The sequence below is a fragment of the Dreissena polymorpha genome, chromosome 16 (genome assembly GCF_020536995.1).
Source record: "Dreissena polymorpha isolate Duluth1 chromosome 16, UMN_Dpol_1.0, whole genome shotgun sequence".
NCBI lineage: Eukaryota > Metazoa > Mollusca > Bivalvia > Myida > Dreissenidae > Dreissena > Dreissena polymorpha.
This window is the reverse complement of record NC_068370.1, coordinates 4,536,176-4,560,279: the sequence shown is the minus strand read 5'-3', so window position 1 is coordinate 4,560,279 and position 24,104 is coordinate 4,536,176. Positions and strand designations below refer to the sequence as shown.

The window sequence follows — 24,104 nt, the reverse complement described above, 5'->3', positions numbered from 1 at the left end:
ATTATTTTGTTTTATTACTATTAAGTTTGCGATCTTATTTTATACTGATAAAATTAATAGAAAAAACCGAAAACTCAACCAAAAGAGTTCGGAAAGCAATATTTACACGAATTTATAATGCTCTCTAATTGTTGGAAGAAATCAAGCAGTTTAAGTTTTCCAGACTTTTTCTCTGCAATTTATTGTTATAAACGGAGTTAGTGAAAAATATGTCCTTTATGAAAGCATTGAGGTCATATATGATTACCGGTTATGTGAACATTTATGCTCTAACACATGTTGTCGTGTTAAAATATATTGTATCAGACGAGTTATGATGCAACGTGCTAGAAATCGGCCCTTTGGCGTACTTGTATTCAAAAGATATTTGTGGATATAACCCTTTTTCTGAAACGTGAAAAATTAATAAACCATGAAATAGTTCCCATGTTGTCACAAAATGTGCTCATATACATGCGTATTCAATTACGCGTTAATTTTATTTTAACACAGTTGGCTCCGTACAAATATATGTCCTGGAAATCATAATGTGTAGAAACCCTTACATAAATATACTTCAAAATGTAAATTGACGCCTCTTAATGTTTTAGCGCCTCCTCCTTTGCATTGGCTTCATCTCTTTTGGAATAATTCAAAATTATTCATATGATCGACAAGTAAATGTGTTTGTGAATGCAGCAATTTACGTATATTGAAAACCATCGTGCAATGTCGGTAGCTATGCAAATGGGTAGAAAAATGCTCGTCACAAAAGCAAAACACATCGATCTGCTTAAAAACCTCCACCAATCCACAGCCTATAAAGTTAATTACTTTTCCAAATAGGTTGTTATCGCATGCTTCTTTACTTTTGTAGATTAATTAATATTCGCCTTATCGCAATAAACTGTCCGATTTTTTTTTAATAATACGAAATATGTTGAAAAAAAAACACCTATAAAACTTACTTTTCCTGTGTACTTCTCCGTGCATATTAAACATATCCGGTCCTTAGCGCCAACTCGTAAGTTGCTTTGACTCGTTTTTTAATGCATCTCAAAAATGAGTGACACTCGTGATGTACGGCTGTGATCTCGCTGTATGTTAAAGGTAAGACTCAGATATCTAGGGTCAAGGTCAATGTCACACAATGCGGTCAAATATTCTATTTTTTTGTATTAAAACTACCTTATTTCACAAGGATTTTACCATACATCAAGGGTTTCTCAAACGCCCTGCTGTAAGTGTTCATCGTTATCAGGAAGTGATACATATGCAGACACTTGCCCATATAGCCAACTGGATTTTTCTACAACGTTTTGTGTTTTTATTTGTTGTTATCATCATCATCATCATCATAATCATCATCATCATCATCATCATCATCATCATCATCATCATCATCATCATCATCATCATCATCATCATCATCATCATCATCATCATCATCATCATCATCATCATCATCACCATTATCCTCCTCCTCCTCCTTCTCATCATCATCATCATCATCGTGGTCGTCCTCATGGCTTCGGATATAGCAACATTAGCATTCAAAACTACACAAAGACAATACCAAATGCCCCTATGCAAAGCCCAAGAATACAACAGTCAAGTGTTATCCTCATGTCGTCCGGTCCTCACTGTTGCTTTCACAATACTGATAATTTCATTAATATTAACCGAAGTTATTTGATAACCGTAGTTATTTACATGGTTTTGTTTCAGCCGTAATTTTTTCTTAGTATAAACGATGGTTACTGTGCGGTCACCTGACCATTGAGCTTCGTTAACTTACCACAGTAAAATTACCTACAATTCACAACTGAAAATGACACCATATGTCACCTGAGACATATTTAACATATATGGACAGTGATATGTGAAAAGGGGGTTTATTGCATAAAGGGTCGTCCCAGATTTGGGATCAGGCTAATCAAGAACGACACTTTCCTCCGAAACAGATTTTTGCTAAGAAGAGACTTTCTTTAATATAAAGAAGTGAAACTCCTGCTACTGGAGTAGTATTGAATTATTATTATAAACAATTAGTAGGTCCTTAATTTAAGGCAAGTGACCGATTGCCAAAACAGTACAAAACATGACAATACAGCACAATACAAAACAGCATTAACACAAATAAGAATAAAGCTGGGGTCACCGCCTTGGAAAAGTCAATGCAAAGCATTGGGGGTTTAAACCGGTTTTGGAGCGCTTAACCTCACACTTGGCCCAGCAATATTCATAATACATGTACGTGTAAATAAATTTTAACCTCATAGCATTGTAACTAAAATTAAACAATAATAAAAGGGAATTAAAACGCATTCAATTTAAACACCATTTAATTACCATTTAATTACTCAATGGTATTGAAGATACCAAAGCAACAGAGTTACAACTTTTTGAGGAACGATGGAATGAATCATAAAAGCGGATCGCAACGAACAATTACCATAGGCACACTATACATTAATATCCAGGGTTTTCTCTAGGAGTTATTAAAAGGATGCCGGACTTAGACTGTATGTGTTTGGTAGTATTAAACCTACCCAAGTTGTTAGGACATTTAACGTTTGAAGATAATAATGTGTGCCCTGTGGATTATACTGTGATTATACTGTGTTCAAACTTAATATTGGACTTGTGTGCATAACAAAATATATAAACCCAAATCTTTCGCAGATCAAATGTATGAGTCTTTGCATATCTTTGCATAAATACGGATACTGATAGCGTATGACAGATTTGAAGTTGCTGAAAAAAAGTGATTTATGTGGAAACAGAGAGATGTTGATTTCCAGACTGATCTTATAGTTTTGAATTCATATCTTACTTTTCCGATTCTTGCTTTGATGTCTGCGTCAGAACTGCCTGTTGGTGAAACGACGCTGCCTAGGTAAGTGAAAAGTCCACATGCTGGAGTTCATTGTCTCCCATGATTATATACTCCCGTTGTATTTTTGTTTACGGCCATGGTCTTAATCTTTTCCAGGTTTATACAGGTTCTGCAGTCCGATTATTTCTGTGGCTCAAATGATTTTACAGCAATGGATTTTCCTGTTCTTGATGACAAAGTTTCTCGATTGCAGGCTAGAGTTTAATTATGGAAAAATGATCTGAAATTAATATTTTACAAATACACGCTGACATGCATCATCCCTTAAAGCTATATAAAACACGGTATAGTAATTAGTTGCCACATGTCACATGTGAAATAAGGCATGTTAATATTATATCATTCTTATAAAAACATATAATGCAACTTCAGGGCTATTGAACATATGTGTTTGAATAAAGGCATTCATTAAATATACTATCCCTCATAAAGTTGAATATGGGATCATATATATGTATCTATTATGTACATGTTCACCATATGTTCCCTATTCATTTATGCACATTTTTAATGCCTCTTGGCATGAAATTATACCAATTTAATGCAGCACATGTATTGTCCTATACCGCGAAAACTGATAAATAATATTTTGATGCTAGTATTACAAACATGTTAATATATCAGCTTTGAAATCTAGCCATGGCTGCCATTGAAGCATGTAATCTAATTAGGGTGTACACAAACTTATTTTTAAAACACGAACGTCAGGCGTCACTGTCTACACCACGCTCAGTTTCGCGATGGTAAGCGATCTTTTGCAATGATATACAGGTATACCCAAATTACAAATATTTTGCAAAATCTGCGCAATTGCATAATATTGAATGAACACAATACGATATTCAACACCAAATGTCAATCCATGACCCATGTGGTTCAAAAGAAGATTTTATTAATTATGTTCTGTTTGAGTCTTCATATTTTTGTATGCCCCCCCCCCCTCTTCGAGAAGAGGGGGGTATATTCTTTTGCTGGATGTCGGTTAGTCGGTAGGTTGATCGGATGGTCGATAGATCTGTCTGTCGGTACACCCATTCGTTTTCGATTAATAACTCGTCAACGAATTGACCGATTGGCTTGATGGTTCAAATATGCATTGGTCTTGGACAGTAGATGACCCCTATGGAAATTGGGATCACTAGGTCAAAGGTCAAGGTCACTGTCACAATAAGTGTGAAATAGTTTGCGATCAACAACTCGTCAACGAATCGATGGATGGACTTGATATTTCACATGTGCATAAGCCTTAGACAGTAGATGACCCTATTGAACTTTGGGTCACTCGGTCAAAGGATAAGGTCACTGTCACATTAAGAGTGAAAATCGTTTCCGATCAATAACTCGTCAATGAATTGACCGATTGGCTTGATACTTCCCATGTGCAATTGCCTTGAACAGTAGATGACCCTATTAAAATTTGGGTCACTCGGTCAAAGGATAAGGACACTGTCACATAAAGTGTGAAAATCGTTCTCGATCAATAACTCGTCAAAGAATTGACCGATTGGCTTGATACTTCCCACGTGCATTTGCCCTGGACAGTAGATTACCCCAAGTTAAAATACTATAATTTTACCAACCCATTTATTTTAACGATGATTTAACAGAAGTGCATTATTCTGTGTCATCTAAAAACTTATTTAAGTGGCTAAGTCACACTTATATGATAAGATTCACTCCTATTGTCAGTTTTAATGAAGAAAATCCTTTGTCAAGGCCCTGTTTGGGGGGGGGGGGCATTTGTTTCCGACGCAGAGCACTTGAATATTGTGTGACCCTTGCGCATGGCCAATTTTGACCACATAGGCATGATTTGGTAGACTTGGTACAGGACATATTACTATGTAAATCTATATAAATGTTGTTACCCTTGTGGTTTCATAGATTTTATAAGCAATTAGCTAAATAAGTCTCCATACATATTTCGACCCCTGGGGATGACCAGTTTTAACCAAGATTGTAAGAGGTCTGTCATGCAATTACAAAGGACAAATATCAAACCTTGATTCGAAGAAACACAGAAAAAGACAACTTGATGATGCTACAAACCAAATATTCAGGCCCAATTCGTGTGGTTGTAGAGAAGATTTTTTAAGTTTTGATGTTTTAAAATTATTGTTAGCTCCAATGACCTTTATATGCAATGCACCAAAACGATTAAAAGGGTCATCCAAGGATCATTCAAATGTTGTTTAATTAAAATCTGACAAGGGGTTATAGAGGAGAGACCCACCAGCACTTTTATAGTTTAAGCAGGAGCAGGACAGACGGATTGAAAGAATAATTGACAATGGAATTACTATAAATATAATTTTGAAAGTGTGTTTTCCTAATGCAAAGTGAAATTTCTCTAACCGTACGTCTACATTTTTAATACAGGTCCTTTCGCATAAATGTTGACTTGAGGGTGGTCGATGGGGTAACCAGGGAGCTTTATTTTTTTAATAAGGTACTTTTCAAGGCTAATTTTAATGCTTAAACAACTTATTTTGTTATATAAAGTTATGGAATATAACAAGTAAATCAACACCTTTCTAAAGTCAAAAGCTTTAAACATTAGGTGAAATCACAGCAATGTTTAAGTTTTAGATTTCATAAATATGTCGTTTATGAAGAAGGAACGCAAACTTTGAAAATCAAAACATTAAAACAAATGTTAAAGTCCGACTGACATATAACCATAATGGTATTTTCTCTTTGAGTTTCACAGTAAATTCCTTATAAAATGTTAATCATATATAACACATTTTGACTTTCACCATCACCAACACAGATGAACAAACCATCACAATTGTCTACAACTTCGAAATTAGATTGGACTATTTTCTCTACAATAACCGTTTTCCGGAGGTTATTTACGCAACGCGTAATTTTAGCTAATTTTTGGTATGTGAGTCTACCTTTATGATCTACCGATGAAGTGTGAAATTTGTTCCGCTCTATTGAGTTTTGGCGAAGTTATAGGCTTTTGACTTTAACACTATCTATAATAACCGTTCTCCGGGTGATTTTACGCAACAATTTAATATATTGAGCTGTTTCGACCCCCCTTCCCCCGGTAGGGTGGCATAAACAGTCGATCTGTCAGTCCGTCCGTCCGTCCGGTTATTCATTTTTCGTTTTTTTTTTAAAACGCTTTAAGATAGTGACCTTATATTTGGTGTGGGAGTCTATCTACAAGAATTTCGTTCTGGTTCATTTTTTGCGAAGTTATGGGCCTTAGACTTTTATACAGAAACTGTACGGTTCAAATTAAAGACGATTAATCTTATAACCTCTCTAATTGCTTCCAACATTATTTGGGTGTTGTTTTTTTAAAACAAATTATTAACGTCATCAATTTTCAGACCTACGACCTTCTGTATCAGTTGCTCCCATGTGCTGCTTCATGGGCCAATCAAAAGACGTGTTGTACATCAACCACCGATAGATGAATCATTCGGGATCACAGGGTTACTTTACTGATCTGTGTGTACAAGGCGATAAAAACATTGCATCTCCACTGGAGAGTAAATCAGCTCCAATCAGCTTGTTCATCAGGGACACTAAAACACCTCTGCTCTTTTGAATTGAGGAAAAGTGCTCTGAGGGCCCTTTCATGGGTAAACATTTGCAGTAGGCCTATAATTAAAAAAACACATTAACTCGACAGCCAGCTAGGGGGAGGCGGGCTGTTATGAATCAGTTATTTATTTGTTAATTTTTACCATAACCTAATTTTTATTACTATTATTATCATCCATGTCATTACACTTCTTTCGTTGTTTTATTCATTTGGCTGTAAAGCAATTATATGCATAAGAGCTTTTACATTTTTTATTGTTGATGTTATTTGGTATTGAATAAAAAATAACACGGACTTTATCCGTGATTTTCAAAAAATCACAGGGTAATGCATGTGATTTATGATTTAGGGAAAGTAAATCTACAATCATAGATCGAGGAAAAGCTTTAGCAAAGTTATTGTGGCAGAAGTTGACACTCGAAAGCCTTGTGGAGAATCCATGTACAGCTTTTTAACTTTGACTAGTAAATTGATTCTTATCGTGATACACGTTATTGTTTGCTAAAGTAGTACTTGTAATGAATGTTTTTAAATTTTAAGCAATTATTTTTTGTGAACTTTTTTGCATGTGGTATAAATGTTCAAAGTCATTTGCCTATACATTAAAACAAGTCCTTATCACTCATAAAACATTAAATGTATCGCATAAGTAAATTAACCAATAACATCTATGCAATCAGTTATCTGCTTGAAAAAGCAACTCTAAACTGCACGTGAACATCTTAACAGTCAGCGGGAGCTGTAATTTTATGACCCTCTAATTTATTTCGCAGCGAGTAAAGTCGAGATGTAGATGGAATATAACTTCGATCTAAACGCTAAACACATTTCTTGCCGATATATCCGGGAAGTGAGCAATTAATAAAAGTATTAAAGAGTACAAATATTTGCTAAAAAATGCTGTCTCGGCATGGACGTCACCATTTTGTTTGTCACGTGATAACTCCATCTGTTAATAGTTTTACAGATTTCATCCAAAGTAAAATAGCAGTAACGTTTAAATACTTATATTTTAGTTTGTGCTGCTTTATCCCCCGCCTTTGGCAAAGTGATGTTGTTTTGTCGTTGTCCCTCCGTCTGCCCATTTCTTCTATCGCCTTTCGTTTGTCCAGAACATTTTTGTGTCTGGAGCCATATCTCGGACATGCTTGGGCCGATTTTACTGCACTTAGTTATGCGTGTGTATATGTATAAGAAGAAGATGCATGTCAAACGCTGTAGCAATCCTTTTTTCCAAATAACGGAATCATAGTCCTTTTTAACATTAAAAAACACATGTTTGTTCCTGGAGCAACATGCGGGATCCTCTTTGGCAGTTTTAATTGAAACTTGGTATGAGTGTATATATGGATAAGAGGATGATGCACGTCACATTTCAACGCAAAACATTTGTAGAAAACGGCGTAATGGATTTTTTTCAAATTGAAAAGTCCCCTTTTATATAGGAGTTTTTTTCTGTCTTGATGTGTATCTCCAAAAACAGTTATACAGCTTATCACAGTTGTTCTCGATCATCTGGGTAACATGAAATATACATTGTCACATAGGCATGGTCAATGTCAAACATTGAGGCCAAATATCACAATTTCAATTCAATTTTCATAATAGATGTAAATATGCATCAAAGTGTACTGCTATTACAATTGTTCTCCCCTGCATGGCCGTTATTCCGTTGAGCCACCTCTTGTTTGAGATGCAATAATAAATAAGCCAATGCAACTTCCAAGGCGGCGTTTAGGACCGTATGTTTTTAAATTATATTGAGAATACTACATGGTGAGTTTGTTTCCTTTTTTTATACATACATTGTATATCGTTTAATTTAAAAACCCGGAGAGAGTTGTGCGATTACAACTATATTGGGCATACAATCACAACCCATTTGGAAACGTAAGGACATCTATAAGACAAACATAGAGTATTTAAAAGCAAATAGAAGTTTTGCGCATGTGTGACGACGTTATTTCCATCCAATCAAATCCCTAACGACATCAACCGATTGCTTTCTACATACAACGGAGGCTGCATTAACAAACACATTGGCTTCTTGCCGATGAATAGATAATTTTGCATTATGCAAAAAGATGTAAAGGCAATGCTAATAAGATGTCACTAACAACAGGAGGTGGCGCAAATGCTCGATAAATATGATTTTACAAGCGGATTACAATTATATAATCACATGACTTAACTTTTATAGACAAATGTTCCTTTTGATATCATTTTAGTTTTATTGTTAAACGTAAATGCCTTAAATCAAATCTATACAGAATATACACGCGTTCTGTAAAACAAAAATATGTAATTTTTTAAATAATTTAGGAACAACATAAGTTTTGAATTCATAAACATTCATAAATCAGATTGTTTACCCAACATATTTTATACTTTATAGGTAACATTATTTTATTAGCCTCATTTTTTAAGTCCAATCGAATATTTAATTACAGAGATTGAAAGATTTCTGATTTCTTTGCAACACATGTTTCTTTATAATTATTTTGTTAATTACTATAAAGTTTGCGATTTTATTTTATACTGATGAAATTAAGAGAAAAGACCTAAAACTCAACCAAAAGAGTTCGGAAAGCAATTTTCACGCGAATTTATAATGCGCTCTAATTGTTGGAAGAAATCAAGCAGTTTAAGTTTTCCAGACTTTTTCTCTGCATTTTATTGTTATAAACGGAGTTAACGAAAAATATGTCCTTTATGGAATCATTGAGGTCATATATGATTACCGGTTATGTGAACATTTATGCTTTAACACATGTTGTCGTGTTATAATATATCAGACGAGTTATAATGCAACGTGCTAGAAATCGGCCCTTCGGCGAACTTGTATTCAAAAGATATTTGTGGATATAACTGAATTTCTTAAACGTGAAAAATTAATAAACCATGAAATAGTTCCCATGTTGTCACAAAATGTGCTCATATACATGCGTATTCAATTACGCGTTAATTTTATTTAAACACAGTTGGCTCCGTACAAATATATGTCCTGGAAATCATAATGTGTAGAAACCCTTACATAAATATACTTCAAAATGTAAATTGACGCCTCTTAATGTTTTAGCGCCTCCTCCTTTGCATTGGCTTCATCTCTTTTGGAATAATTCAAAATTATTCATATGATCGACAAGTAAATGTGTTTGTGAATGCAGCAATTTGCGTATATTGAAAACCATCGTGCAATGTCGGTAGCTATGCAAATGGGTAGAAAAATGCTCGTCACAAAAGCAAAACACATCGATCTGCTTAAAAACCTCCACCATTCCACAGCCTATAAAGTAAATTACTTTTCCAAATAGGTTGTTATCGCATGCTTCTTTACTTTTGTAGATTAATTAATATTCGCCTAATCGCAATAAACTGTCCGATTTCTTTTTTAATAATACGAAATATGTTGAAAAAAAACCCTATAAAACTTACTATTCTCCGTGCATATTAAACATATTCGGTCCTTAGCGCCAACTCGTAAGTTGCTTTGACTCGTTTTTTAATGCATCTCAAAAATGAGGTGACACTCGTGATGTACGGCTGTGATCTCGCTGTATGTTAAAGGTAAGACTCAGATATCTAGGGTCAAGGTCAATGTCAGACAATGCGGTCAAATATTACTTTTTTGTATTAAAACTGCCTTATTTCACTAGGATTTTACCATACATCAAGGGTTTCTCAAACGCCCTGCTGTAAGTGTTCATCGTTATCAGGAAGTGATACATATGCAGACACTTGCCCATATAGCTAACTGGATTTTTCTACAACGTTTTGTGTTTTTATTTGTTGTTATCATCATCATCATCATCATCATCATCATCATCATCATCATCATCATCATCATCATCATCATCATCATCATCATCATCATCATCATCATCATCATCATCATCACCACCATCCTCACCATCCTCACATTCATCCTCCTCCTCCTCCTCATCATCATCATCATCATCATCATCATCATCATCATCATCATCATCATCATCGTCATCATGTAATTATTAAAATAATAATTATAATAAAAATTATTATTATTATTATTTTGGTCATTATTATTTATTTTCTTCTTTTTCTTCTTCTTCTTTTTCTTCTTCGTCTTCTTCTTCTTCTTATTATTATTATTTTAATTATTATTATTATCATTATTTTATTATTATTATTATTATTGTTATTATTATTATAATAATAATAATAATAATAATAATAATAATTATTATTATTATTATTATTACTATTACTATTATTATTATTATGTTATTATACTTTATTAAACTAATTTTTCTTCTTCTTCTAATTAATATTATTATTATTATAATTATTTGATTTATAATCGCCGTCTTCTAATTATTTTACCATACAAACAAAGTTTCCAAATATCAACAAAAATACAAATACAAAAATACAGGGAGTATACTTTAGTGAAACTTATATTACAAGGACATCATATTCTACGTTCGAAAATCAGCAACTCGAGAGAATTCTTCTTTAGCGTTGTCATGAAGGTGTTCGGTAATTTCGTAATTCAAGATTGGCAGTAAGGAAAACAAGCAATTAGCAAGAAGAGTCATTTAGCCATGGAAGCAAGGACCTCGCTAATTTCGCCATACAGCCTTTGCAGTAAGGACTTTTGCCATTGGTGGAAAGGTAGTAGGTTCCGTTAGGGGGTTGCTGGCTGTTGGAGTTGTAGCCCATGTTTGCACATCCAGCACCGCACGTGTTACACCTGCCGGCCTGGAAGTCAGCGCGGCTGCTGCACGGTTGCGCCCGGAAGTCGCAGTTGGAGTTGATGGACTCGATGAATAACTCAAGGACGCGCATGTGACTGCAAGCAACACCGCCGGTCAACGCTAAAGTAAAGTAAGACAAAAATAATTACTTAATCATGAAAAGTTATCTTAAAAGATGACTTGTCTGCATATAGGCGGTGACAGCCAATGCAATATAAGTTAAAAAACTAAACAGGCTGCTTTAATGTACATTATGGATAATAACATACTGTCAATTACACGCCTGTGTTGAATCAACAATATGTTGCAGTTTGAACATTATAAACTATAAATGTGACGAAAAACCATCAGCTGTAATATTAAAATTTATTCAATTCATGTCAATTATGTGTCGTATCACTCTCTTCACATGCTCAATAGTCATAAGGTGAAAAAGAGAATAAGAAAGGCTAAGAAACTGAAGTCTTTACCTTCAATGCCCCCTGTTTTAAGGTTGAACCAATGTTGCCCTAACTCGCTGGGACAGCCCGGCTGATTTTCTCCGCCGTTAGGGTAGTAGTCCACATGACCTACTGGCTGCTCGATCCCGATCCCGAAACCTGAACGCAGATGTATCAGTCATTTTTATATGAGACACTTTTTATAAAGCCGTGTTTATTGGTTTATTAACAACATTTTATAGTTGCGATGTAGTGTTGCGCTAAGATTAACAAGAGGACCAGGGCTCCTGAGGCGCTCACCCGGACAATATATGTGGCAAATATACCGTTCACAATGATTTACTATAGCCATGGACGAAATATTGCCCGGAAATATTACAGAAATATTACAGACCGGAATAATTTTCGAATTCGGTCGAGATACCACTTGAACAACTTTTCCCACCAAGTTTAACGAGGATAACTGCCCCCCTCCCCCATCCCTGGCGTCCATGATTTATGACAAACAAGAATCATTTTGAATTGAAACATAACCAAGCTATTAAACAAATGTCCTGTTCATGTTTCACGAAGATTTAGCTTAAAGTTTGACTTCTTTATTGTGAACAATGTTTCACTAAAGTCATACGAGCAAAACGCCCCTTTCCCATAGAGACATGGTTTTCGAATAATCGGAACCATTATAATGCTTAATCGACGCAAAATTAGCAAAAATGTCTTTACCAATTTCACGAAGATTACACTATAAATTGTCTTCTAGAGTGTCAAGCGTTTTTTTAAATTAACAAAGTGACCTTATTGTTGACCTCATAAAACCCAGTTTCGAAATCGGACAATATATCATTCGGACAAAATGTCTGACCACGTTACATATAGATCGAACAATAAACTTAAGAGTGTTAACAACGTAAATATTGTCGCAAGACGAGACAAGACAATAGACGCACGAATTATGATCACCATAAGAATTCTGTGCTCTATAATAATAATAATAATAATAATAATAATAATAATAATAATAATAATCAAATAATAATAATGATAATAATAATAATTATAATAATAATAATAATAATAATAATAATAATAATAATAATAATAATAATAATAATAATAATAATAATAATAATAATAATAATAATAATAATAATAATAATGAATACCAATATTGTTATAGATCGACATCTTTTTTTATTGAAAACTTTAATGCTTTACTTGTGTTCGGAGTCTTTTGAATAAATTACATCACTATTGCGTTTCTTTACCTACCGAGTTGAAGGAGTAAGTCGGCGTTCGTATGAATGGCGTCGACAAACAAAGCATCTGTAGGGTCCAGACGAACCTTGGGGTCTGTTTTCTCGAACTGGGGACCGGCCGGATCAAGGCCTGCAGCGAGTATATTGGCAATATTTAAAGCTAGGGTCACTCGTTGTACCGATAAATAAGGGCAACACAGTCAAGAGATTATTTAATAAAATATACAATTAAATATTAACAATAGAACATCGAATAAGGCCACTCAAAGTTACATGTTAAAGGATAATTAAAAAAAAAACGCTTTAAGAGGCGCGTTAAGTGGGCATTAAGAAGAATTACACTTTCTAAATAGACCATATTAAATAAAGGACAATAACATTCGATATATGTACTAAGCACACAGACCGGTTATTCGACCGATTCTGGAAATCCTTTCACCGGCGTAACCGCAAATATGGGCACCAAGACTGTGACCAATCAAATGGAAGTCGCCATATTGCGCCTGCGTAGTGGTGCGAAGTTGTGTTATAAATTGCGCAATCAGAGCCCCGACGACCCTGGTATTCGCCGCCGCCTGCAGGTAATGGAAGTTGTCAGCTCCTTTCGACCAATCCACTGCAAACACATTTGCGTCTTCCTGCGTATTAAATGCGAAAACTTTCAAATATCTCCTCGAACTTAATTAACAACGATAGCAAAAACATACACTATTGAAATGATACAGTAAACAAGGAAGGGGGCAAGTTGTGTGCAGAATAATGGAAAACACGCAAGACTTTCTCACGATTCAAATCTTTTTCTGAGTAATGTCGAAGTTAATTAGTATTCTACATTTAAGTACAATAATAAAACATGCATCTTGAAAACTGGGTATCTTCCCAGGCTGCATTTATAAGATCATTCGCACAGTCCTTGATTCTGTTCCTTTGAGCACATTCACATTTAACAATGTCGACTTTTGAAGACAGGGTGGAAAAAACATTCATTTTTTACAAAACACGATACAACTTAAACCCTTTTCTAACACTGATATTTCGCCTGTCTATTAAATTTAGACCATTTTCAATACAAACATAGTTCGTTTTGCTTTAAATGGTCTCTATATTATTAATGTAATACAGGAAATGAAGCTAAAATAGAAAACAAGTCAAATCAAAAAAGCAAATTTATCAGTCGATATTCCACTCTAGGCCAGTTGAAACAATCAGCCCACGTTCTTGCTATTGAGATTTTACCCTTTCGATTATAGCCTGTGCCATTTTGATCATCCATGGACCGTGTTTATCAGTGTAGCCGTGGATGATGAACTTAGTCTTTCTGGTGCTGGAGAAATTCGACGCCTGGATGGAGAGGTTTTTGTTAGTCACGATCTCTGGCGACAGGGAGTTCGCACGGGTGTACAGCAGGAACTTGACCTTAAAATGACACGAGAATGCCATATACCAGTCCGATGGAAGTTATAGAAAACTCTAACGTGCATGTAACTTGAATTAAACACTGTTGAAAGGGCAAACGTGTATCACTCTTTGAAACATGGTATAATATTAAATATCGTGTCGTCCACATTTCTTCCACAGGTGTTAATAGTGTATTTTAAAAATGTAAATGCATGTTGTGAATTACTTGGGTACTATTGGATTAATGAATCAATATTATGCACAACATTGTAGTGAGGCTCATTTTAAGTGACATTATGGGTTTCTAGCAGTTTATAGGTGTCTATCGCAACCGTTGTTTATTTTTGGTGTTTTCACTTCAAATACACTTATATTTGTTAATGCAGCATCAACATACTAAAACAATATCCCGGAAAGAGAAAAATAATGCATTTGAATATCAACCGTACTTTCGTTTGACAACTGATCATGCATGTACGATGTGAACCTAAATTTAGTTTTAGTGCAGTTTCGTTCATACGACACAAAGACACAATTTTGTTTTACTGATCATTTCGGCTTAGAGGACTGGGTGAGTCACGTAAGAATATCGACTTTAAAATAATTTTTATAAACAACTGGTCGCAAGATGAGTTGTAGATAATTGGACAGTAACCACATTTTAACTAACTGTTTTGACCTGTTAATTCATTTCAGCTAAATGCAATACTGAAAAATGCCCATAATATCACTTTAACAAATATCTAAGACTTTTGTATAATATCCTTAATGACGTGTTGTAGATTCAATATACTATTATTCTTAAATGAAACGACGTGTATTTATAGGTTGAAATTAATGAACGCAGTTTCACAGAATTTTACCGTCGCTAGAACGGAGCGTCTTCATAAAACTACTTATTTTGAGCAAGTTCTTTACCTGAATAGCATTTGGCGACTCTGGAAGTTTACAATTGGCGTTGTCATATGGTTTGGCGTTGCTGAAGCACCCGATTCCGTCAGCTTTGTAACAAACCTCCTTTGTAAGTGACCCCCAACAACCTGGAATATGAGGCCATATGCTTATTATAAAAGGTTAATAATAATAATAATAATAATAATAATAATAATAATAATAATAATAACAATAATAATAATAATAATAAAAATAATGATAATAGTAAAAGTATTATTATTATTCCTTCAATTTAAAACGTTTCTGTCGCCATTTTGGTATGATTCCTGTTTCTGCTGCTCGGCCTTCGTTTGGGAAAAGAGCATTACGATGTGATGTGCAAATATTATCAAGGAGAAGTTAAATGAACAATGTGCAAGCGATAACCATGTTGATGAAATATGCAAGTTAGTATGCATGTCAATAAATGCCTCGATATTACTAGTAACTAAAATAACTACGGCAAGCAAGAAAAATAACCCTGTCACTAGACCACTGTGTTATGATCGTTTGAAGTAAGACACAACAACTCTAAAAAGTAACATTTACTAGCTTGTTTAATGAATGTATCTATACAATGTCTTCCTTATTGCAAAATAATAAACTGTCCGTTACCTGTTGTAACATGATCCATGTTTCTTACCCGTATACAAAACCAGCATGATTTATGTTTTATAATACACTATATTACTTATGCGATTGTGTTTTAAACATATTGTAATGTTTTCTTATTATTGTTTCATACATGCAGTGAATGGAATATATTACATTTATCATTTGTTCAGCTGTATTTCCAAAGATAACATCACTTTGTATGCATCTAACTTTTTATATAAGTTGGTGACATTGTTTTACTTAATGTATTACTATTCTTTTACTAATTCTTTTACTTGCAACTAGTTTGTAAGTATTGTTCTGATATTCATACATTATCAGGTACTTAAGTTAGCGTGTATGTTTTGATTATACTATATTTCCATGCTACTTATAGCAGCTCTGCCTGGTCAGTCCATGGTTAGCAAATAAATAAACTAATATTATTACAGATATATATGTATGTGTGTTGCTTGAGTTATTGGCATGTATAATTAAAGAAATATTCATGATACAACTTTACGTTTGTTTGCCTTAAATTCAATAAAATACAACTAGAAACTAAGTGTATGAATTGTATACATAGATTATAGAATGGCTAAAAATGGTCCATATTTTGGAGATACCGGTAATACATTATTTTTTAACTAGGGACGATAGGTGGCGAAAGAAATTTATTCTCAGCGAGAAACCTGCATTTATGAAAAACATTCAGTTTAATTGCATATAATTCCGTTTTATCATAATAAAACAATAATAATAATATTTATAATAATAATAATAATAATAATAATAATAATAATAATAATAATAGTAATAATAGTAATAATAATAATAATAATAATAATAATAATAATAATAATTATAATTGTAATAATAATAATAATAATGATAATAATAATAATAATAATAATAATAATAATAATAATAATTATTATTATTATTATTATTATTTCAAATGATAATACTGATTATAATGATGATGATGATGATTATTTTAATATTTATTAATCATCATCGCCATTATCGTCACCACCATCATCATCGTTTTAGCATTCGACAAATCACTACTCTGAACAATTTAGCATAATTATTATTAAAAACTACCAATAAAAAGACAAAAACTTCTCTTAAATTAATACCAAATGCCCCTGTGCAAAGCCCAAGAACACATAAGCCTATTGTTATCCTCATCTCGTACGTTCCTGACTGCCGCGTTTGCAAAAGTGATCGTTAATATAAACCGCAATACCTTAAATTGACCAGTCGCCAAAGTATCGATCGCTCCGCCCACATTCTTCGATCAGCCAATCAGATATCGATTTTTCACACACCCTCAGCAACGCTTATCTGCTCGCCATTTTGTCCGACAAACAAAGCGTATCGTACATATGGAATGGACGTAATTTTAAGAGTTTACACAGATTTTATATCAAATGCATAATCATTACTGTTCGATTATTTTTCAAAATTGTAGGTGCTATACATACTTTATAAAAGGTTATTATTTTATCTTTATTTCTTGAACATATGAACAAGAATTGAGAAAACAAACACAATAAATAGTGTAACCACACCAGTTGTGTGTTCTATAAAACGTGTTATACCGTTTGATGCACAATATTATTAAGCAGTTTGGGCAACATAATAATTGCCACACGTGCTTATTAATCTCAGCGTAATTGTCGATGATTAATAAATGACAGTATGTTGCGTGGATCTCAGAATGAATGAACATTAAGGCATTGTTAGGTACTGTACACAAGAAAAGAACTACATGTATTTAATTACTTAAATGATTTCCAATTATATATTTATTTTCTGTGGATCATAAACAATGGAAATCATTATAAATTGTTAACTTAAATATGGTTTTAACTAAAGTAAAAACAACAAAAAGGTGATTTCAACGCGGCTTAGCTAGCTTAAAGCGACTTCAAATGTAAAATGTATTGCTTTTAATACAACAACAACAACAACATTTTTGATACAACATATATTGATACGGGGAGAAATGTGAAAATTGCAATTAACATATAAGGGCCATCTTGCTATAAATAAACAAATGCATAATATGCTAAATGTATTCAATTCGAATGTTCGTGAACAGCAACGTAATACCAAAATTTCATTTTTCGATAGTGAAATGTTAATGAAACCACGAAATTAGGCCTGTATTATATTATGGTTACAATCAAAATTTAATTTATACCTAAATTAAAAAAATCTGTATCTTTTTAAAAATAACACAATAAAACAAAGATCTAAACATTTTTAATAAACAAAAAACCCATCATGATATGGATGTGTTATATGCATTTAATAAAAATATTTTAAAAATTATATATGAATAGCAACCGTATTCACTGGCAGACGGTTTAATACAAGTTCAAAATCAATATGAAATAAATGCTCATTTTTACCACTGATTTTTCATCAACTTCCTATAATATGTATCAGAAACGTTTCTGATAGTTAATTCATTTATTTTGATTACGCCATTTCTGTCTAAAGCATTTATCATTGTATTAAAGTTGTACAAAGCAGTTTAGTTTAGTGTGCGGTTTTAATAAAATGAGCATGATACATCGTTACAAGTATAGTATTTCACTCACGTGATGCGCTATAATTGCGATCTGCTTGTCGGAGTTTTCTAATCACTAGACCACGTGACTATGTGGGCGGAGCGATCGATAATTTGGCGACTGGTCAATACCGCAGTTATTTACATGATTATGTTACCGCCGGGTATGTTTATTTGTATAAACGACGGTTATTGAGCGAAAACCTTAAGTTACCGAGATGAAACGACGGTTATTGAGCGAAAACCTTAAGTTACCGAGATTGTGGATGTTATAATAAACTTGAAAAAATCAGCATAAACTCAAAGCAAACCATGACTCGGGCAATTCGGGCATAGTGGCGAAAATCAGGCTGATATGGCATGAGCTCTTGTATGTAAACAAAACTGTAATGTCACCGTTGCTCTATACGTATGAAACTGGCTTTTATTCTGACAACCGTTTATTAAGATACTTCGATGGGGAACATTTAAAAGAAAGAAGACATAATCTCTACGATTTATCATGTGAGCTAAAAACGGTAAAAGGCGATATTGGTAGTAGGAAAAGTTGTTTCTATGTTAATATTTATCCATGTTTACAACATTGGCCACAGCGAACTTATCACATGATTTTTATAGACTTATTTAGCATAATACTTTTAAAATCCTTCTGTGAAACCACAATGTCTACAGGTTTGATATTTGGTAGATGACATCAGTTAGTGTTCCACTAAAGAGAATGTTCAAGTTTTTATCCCAGGTTTCAAGATTGAACATGATCAAATGTCACTTAATTGATATAGACATACATAGTTGAAAAATCTTCTCTAAATGCCAAGTCAGAGGTGAAATATTTGTTTACATCATCTTTTGGGGTGAAAATAGGCTCTCTTTGTTAATGTGAGAATTTAAATCTTTTAAATTAAATTACATCGCTTAACAACATACAAAACACAAAGCACAAAGCTTTGATATGCGGTATGTGGTATATTATTTTGGTCCTCTAGAGAGATTGTTTGCAACATTTGACCTGGTGTCCATTTGCCACGCCCCATTACACAGATGATCAACTGCATTTTTGATTCTCTTGTCTCAAACATTTCATTAATTAAACATTGTTCCATGCTAACTTCCTGCTTGAAAAGAAGTAATATTATCATGAACCAATAAGGGAGTCAACTCGTGACGTCACACAAATCTGCAGTTATCAGCGTTGAAATCATTAATTTATTAAATGAGAATCAAAATAATACATTTATTAACTAGTAAAAGTCATTAACATCAATTCTTTGGGCGCAATTTTCGTGTTTTGCGGAAACTGCGACGTTTTGTTTTTTTCTGAAATCGACGATCAGTAATTAATGTAACCACTCAGAAAATTCCAGCAGACATATTTTCCTATATATTCTCTTGTTTTCCTCATATATTCTACCCAAAAATTGTTATTAACCAATACACAAATAATTGTCAAGGAATATGTCCTTGCTTTGGCGCGGAACACTGTCTATAACTGCTTAAAAATACGCCTCAATGCTCAACTTGAGTGCATACAATGTTGAAAGAAATATCATTGTTCAGTTTATCCCTATTTCCCATAGTTCCATCAATTCCTTTAGCTCGGCCACACACTAATTTTGAAAATTCTGACAACAATCTAATATAATTTGAATTACTTATTTTATCTTTTATTTAGAAACCTCTATCACAGAAATGGTATTTTTAGTTAAAAAAAACGTCGATGGTCTGAAAATTTCAAGGCAAATAGTACACAGGTACTATACAATTCAAATAATTTTGAAAATATTCGCTTTTAATGAGTATGTTTGTTAATAACAATATCACTTCAGTGATTTATTTAAAATTTATTAGGAACATTTAATGTTTTCTAATAAGATGATGACACAACATATTGATAGGAAGATATGAACAAAGCAGGGTTGCAAGGGTTCCCGCCTAGAATGTTCGTGTTAGTATGGAAGAACTTGATATCTTAATTTATTAGCCTCTATGTGTTGTTGATACATACATTATTTATTTTAATGTCTTATATAATAAAAAAATGTTATCATTTAGTAAAAAATGTCAAGTTACTCTTAAGTGGCTGAGAAGACCTTATGGCTGAATATACAGAAAAAGAGGATAATAATAATAATAATAATAATAGTAATAATAATAATAATAATAATAATAATAATAATAATAATAGTAATAATAATAATAATAATAATAATAATCTCTTTATTTTCCGAAGGTAACTCATAAAGACAACACATTGATTCAAAGTCATGCAAACAGTTTAACAATGGCAATCTTATTTTCAATTAGGCCTTCAAACAACTATGGTATGTATAATGCATTTCTACAGTATAATGCAAACATGTAGACATTGACGGACATAAGAGTACTGCAACAGTGTAATAGAAGTGTCATAAAAAGCAAGTATATTATATGACTTCTCTTATACCATTAATTTCTCTTCTTATATTGAAATGGTTTCAAGGAACAAATATTTATAAACAGAAAGTATTTAAGAATATAAATGTATTGTTGATTACATTTTCCCATATGCACACACTCTAACGCACGCACGCACACACACACGCGCGCACGCACACACCTATACACACACACACACACACACTTATACACTTACTATATCTTAATTAACGCGACCAATAACGATAACAAAAAGTTAACAAAAACAGCCGCGTACATTATTGTACAAAGTCAGATTTTAAAAACGTGTGATACATTATTCTTGAAATAGATTACGATTGATAGAAGTGGCTGATATACACAAATATTATAATTACAGAAAACAATATTCATGACCAGTGTTGTTCACAATAGGATATGAAATTACACAACTGTTATGAAGAATAGCCTGCACCTCCTTGCTATATAAATATTTTGAAAAAGCAATATGTATATTTGTTTGCAGAAATTAAATCTACAGTAATCATTACGACACTTATGGAGGAGTATTTGACTTTTGAATAAGAGGAAAACAGAAAAATGTTACTACGCGTGAGACTCATTTTGCGCCTCAAAGAGGAAATATTTCTTAAGCCAATCTTAAATTGTAATTATTGTTTTTCACCAGTTTTATCAAGTCGTCAATATATGTGGGCGTTAAATTATATGAAATACACTGCTTAAACAATACTGGAAATATAAAGTCATACAATTCCTTTTCATATTTAATACCATGTCCTTGACAAAGTTATCATTTTATTGTATTGAAAAGTTTAAAGTTGCTAACATACCATAGTAGAAGAAAACCAGAGTCGAAGAATCTTTTAACAAGACAATAACAATATTTGACAGAAACGACTGCAATAATGTACGTCTTTAACGACACGGTATTCAGAATAAAATCGTGTTTCCAGAATAAGAGCGTTCTTCTACGAGTTAATATTTTATCGTACGTTTAACTAGAATTAAAGTACATGTTATCATTTAAGTATCGCATACAGAAACTATACGAGCATTGTTTGCTGTTAATAAAAAGCCATTCATTTGTATTTTATTTTGATTTGACGCAAACTAAGTCTATAATGTTTCATTTAATGAACACGCATGTGATTAAGTGGTTCACAATCCTTTCTACTGTAGTATCTGTGCGCTCGAGCATGTATTAGACATACAATTAAGATTGTTTCACATAACAATGGTATAACGTATCTGATGCAGAACAAAACTGGTCGATGTAGCAATTAAGAAAATTATGAAATATATTCGATATTAATAATCATTCAATTCAGTCGCATGAACGAACTGTAACAAGTGTTACTTAGTCACCAAGTGAACATCCTTTTGCAAAACGATATGTGATATAAATTGTTTAAACCCTATCAATCTATTTCTAAGAGTTGAATACAATCGAAATAAAGTAAATCAAACAGCTTACCGCATCAAATTGTAAATATACAAAAGCAACTTATATCTGACGAAAGCAAATGAGCCTCGCTCTGGGAAAACGGGGTTTAATGCATGTGCGTTAAGTTTCGTCCGTACTTAGTAAAGGCAGTTTTTTTCATATGTCTATAGTAAAACGTGTTAACACCTTAGAATGTATTTGTATTGCCTTATCTTCAAGACAGTTTGTTAAAAAATATATCACCATTTAAAATGATTTGCCGCAAGGGGAACTTGGCAGTTTTCGTTATTTATTTTTCATATTTTTTCTTCTTATAAACCGCAAAGGTAAGGGGTTCAAATATTAAATCCCTGGACGTTTCAAAGGTTATTTTGGAATGTGTTTAACATTTGACCTATAGATGTGACTGTTTTGTTACACAAATGACATGATTTGAACTGACTTGGAAGGGGACTATGCTTTGTAAGTTGATAAAGACGATTTGACCGCCACGGTGTGCCAGTTTTAAAAGCACTGGACTTAAACAATAAAAACGTAGACCACAATGACATATGACATTCTAAGTATTTACCTTCTGGGCGTTTGAATTTGATGTCTATATTTCTCACGTTTTAACTTATTAAAGCTCCGGGGACCTTCATATGCGACGGGTCGGAACTTAAGGGTTCGTAATTGATCGTTCTCGTTAGTTTAGCATAAATCCTCTTGGTTATATAGATGGCGATGAAATTAAAAGTAATTAATACATAACAGGTACCATACGATGGACGATACTCGACGACGGACGGCGATCAAGCACGCATCGTATCAAATAAGTCGTGCTTTGAGGAAATGTGTCTTATTTCATAAAGAAACGTCGTAGCTCCAAAACAAAGGATCTTTCTGGTCAGGAGCTGACCTGTCCGCTTATGAAATCGAGCTAAGCTAATAACTTCAATGAAGAAGAAAAGTCGTGATATAACGCCTTGTACACGCGGGTACCATAAAAGCCCTAGGATGAAACGAAGATTCGAAATCTAAACACTGAAGCAAATACAATTGCCGTAGGTAGAACGATAAGAACCTATGATGATGATGCGTGATAGTTTGGGTCGCTGTTAATACGCCAATTCTTTCAGGCAGAAATGTGACTCTCTTACTTTCGTTATAATGTAAATGATGCGAAAGACACCGGTAACTACCTTATTGAACCGTAAGTAAAAACTCTAATTAAACGAAGATAGTGTTTTGGATGCATGGTTTTATGTCCTAATTGTGCGTTTACGCAAATGATGCGCAAATGATGCGAAAGATACCGATGATAAAATTTAATGATCCTTAAGAATAAAATATCTGATGAATCGCAGAATCTAGTCATGCGTTAGTGTAATCTTGAAACGCCGCGTTTATTGTCGTATATGCAAAAACAAATTCGACGTGATTAGTTTTGAGTGTTTATCCACAATACTAAATTTAAATGTTTTTACTGTTAAATTAATGAAATGATTTTATCATGAATGTAAATGTCTCACATACAGACAAAACAATAAATTACGATTTTATTTATGTTTTCTTTAACTGAAGATCGTGGTTTTATTGCAAAAATTTAGACATTTGTGTTTAAAAATGTCAATTTTTGTTATTTCAATATCCTTTTTTAATAACAGGAACTTAAAAAGTATGTTTCCTCTAAAATGAGCATAAATAAAAACTAAATGCGTAACAACACTTAACGCATATGTAAAGGTGTTTTTATTACTAACAAGGCGTAGTAAATATACACAACCGGACCAAGTTGATCAAAAGCAAAACAAATAAAGGCACATCAAGATTAACAGTCTTTTACTTAATCATTTATTCAGGTACATTTAATGTAAGATTGCTA

General features: G+C 33.2%; 1 protein-coding gene across 1 annotated transcript in view; it reads right to left on the bottom strand.

The window, feature by feature from the left end:
- Positions 1 to 10,887: 10,887 nt before the first annotated feature.
- The window catches only part of LOC127862758 (inactive pancreatic lipase-related protein 1-like), a 24,263-nt gene continuing 11,046 nt past the window's right edge, over positions 10,888 to 24,104 (bottom strand). The window contains exons 2-7 of the mRNA XM_052402012.1: positions 15,189 to 15,310; positions 14,109 to 14,288; positions 13,279 to 13,510; positions 12,886 to 13,002; positions 11,647 to 11,775; positions 10,888 to 11,296 (exon numbers count right to left, since the gene is read on the bottom strand). Of these exons, the coding sequence (XP_052257972.1) occupies positions 11,001 to 11,296; positions 11,647 to 11,775; positions 12,886 to 13,002; positions 13,279 to 13,510; positions 14,109 to 14,288; positions 15,189 to 15,310 (1,076 nt within the window). The 3' untranslated portion in view covers positions 10,888 to 11,000. The remainder of the gene's footprint in view (positions 11,297 to 11,646; positions 11,776 to 12,885; positions 13,003 to 13,278; positions 13,511 to 14,108; positions 14,289 to 15,188; positions 15,311 to 24,104) is intronic.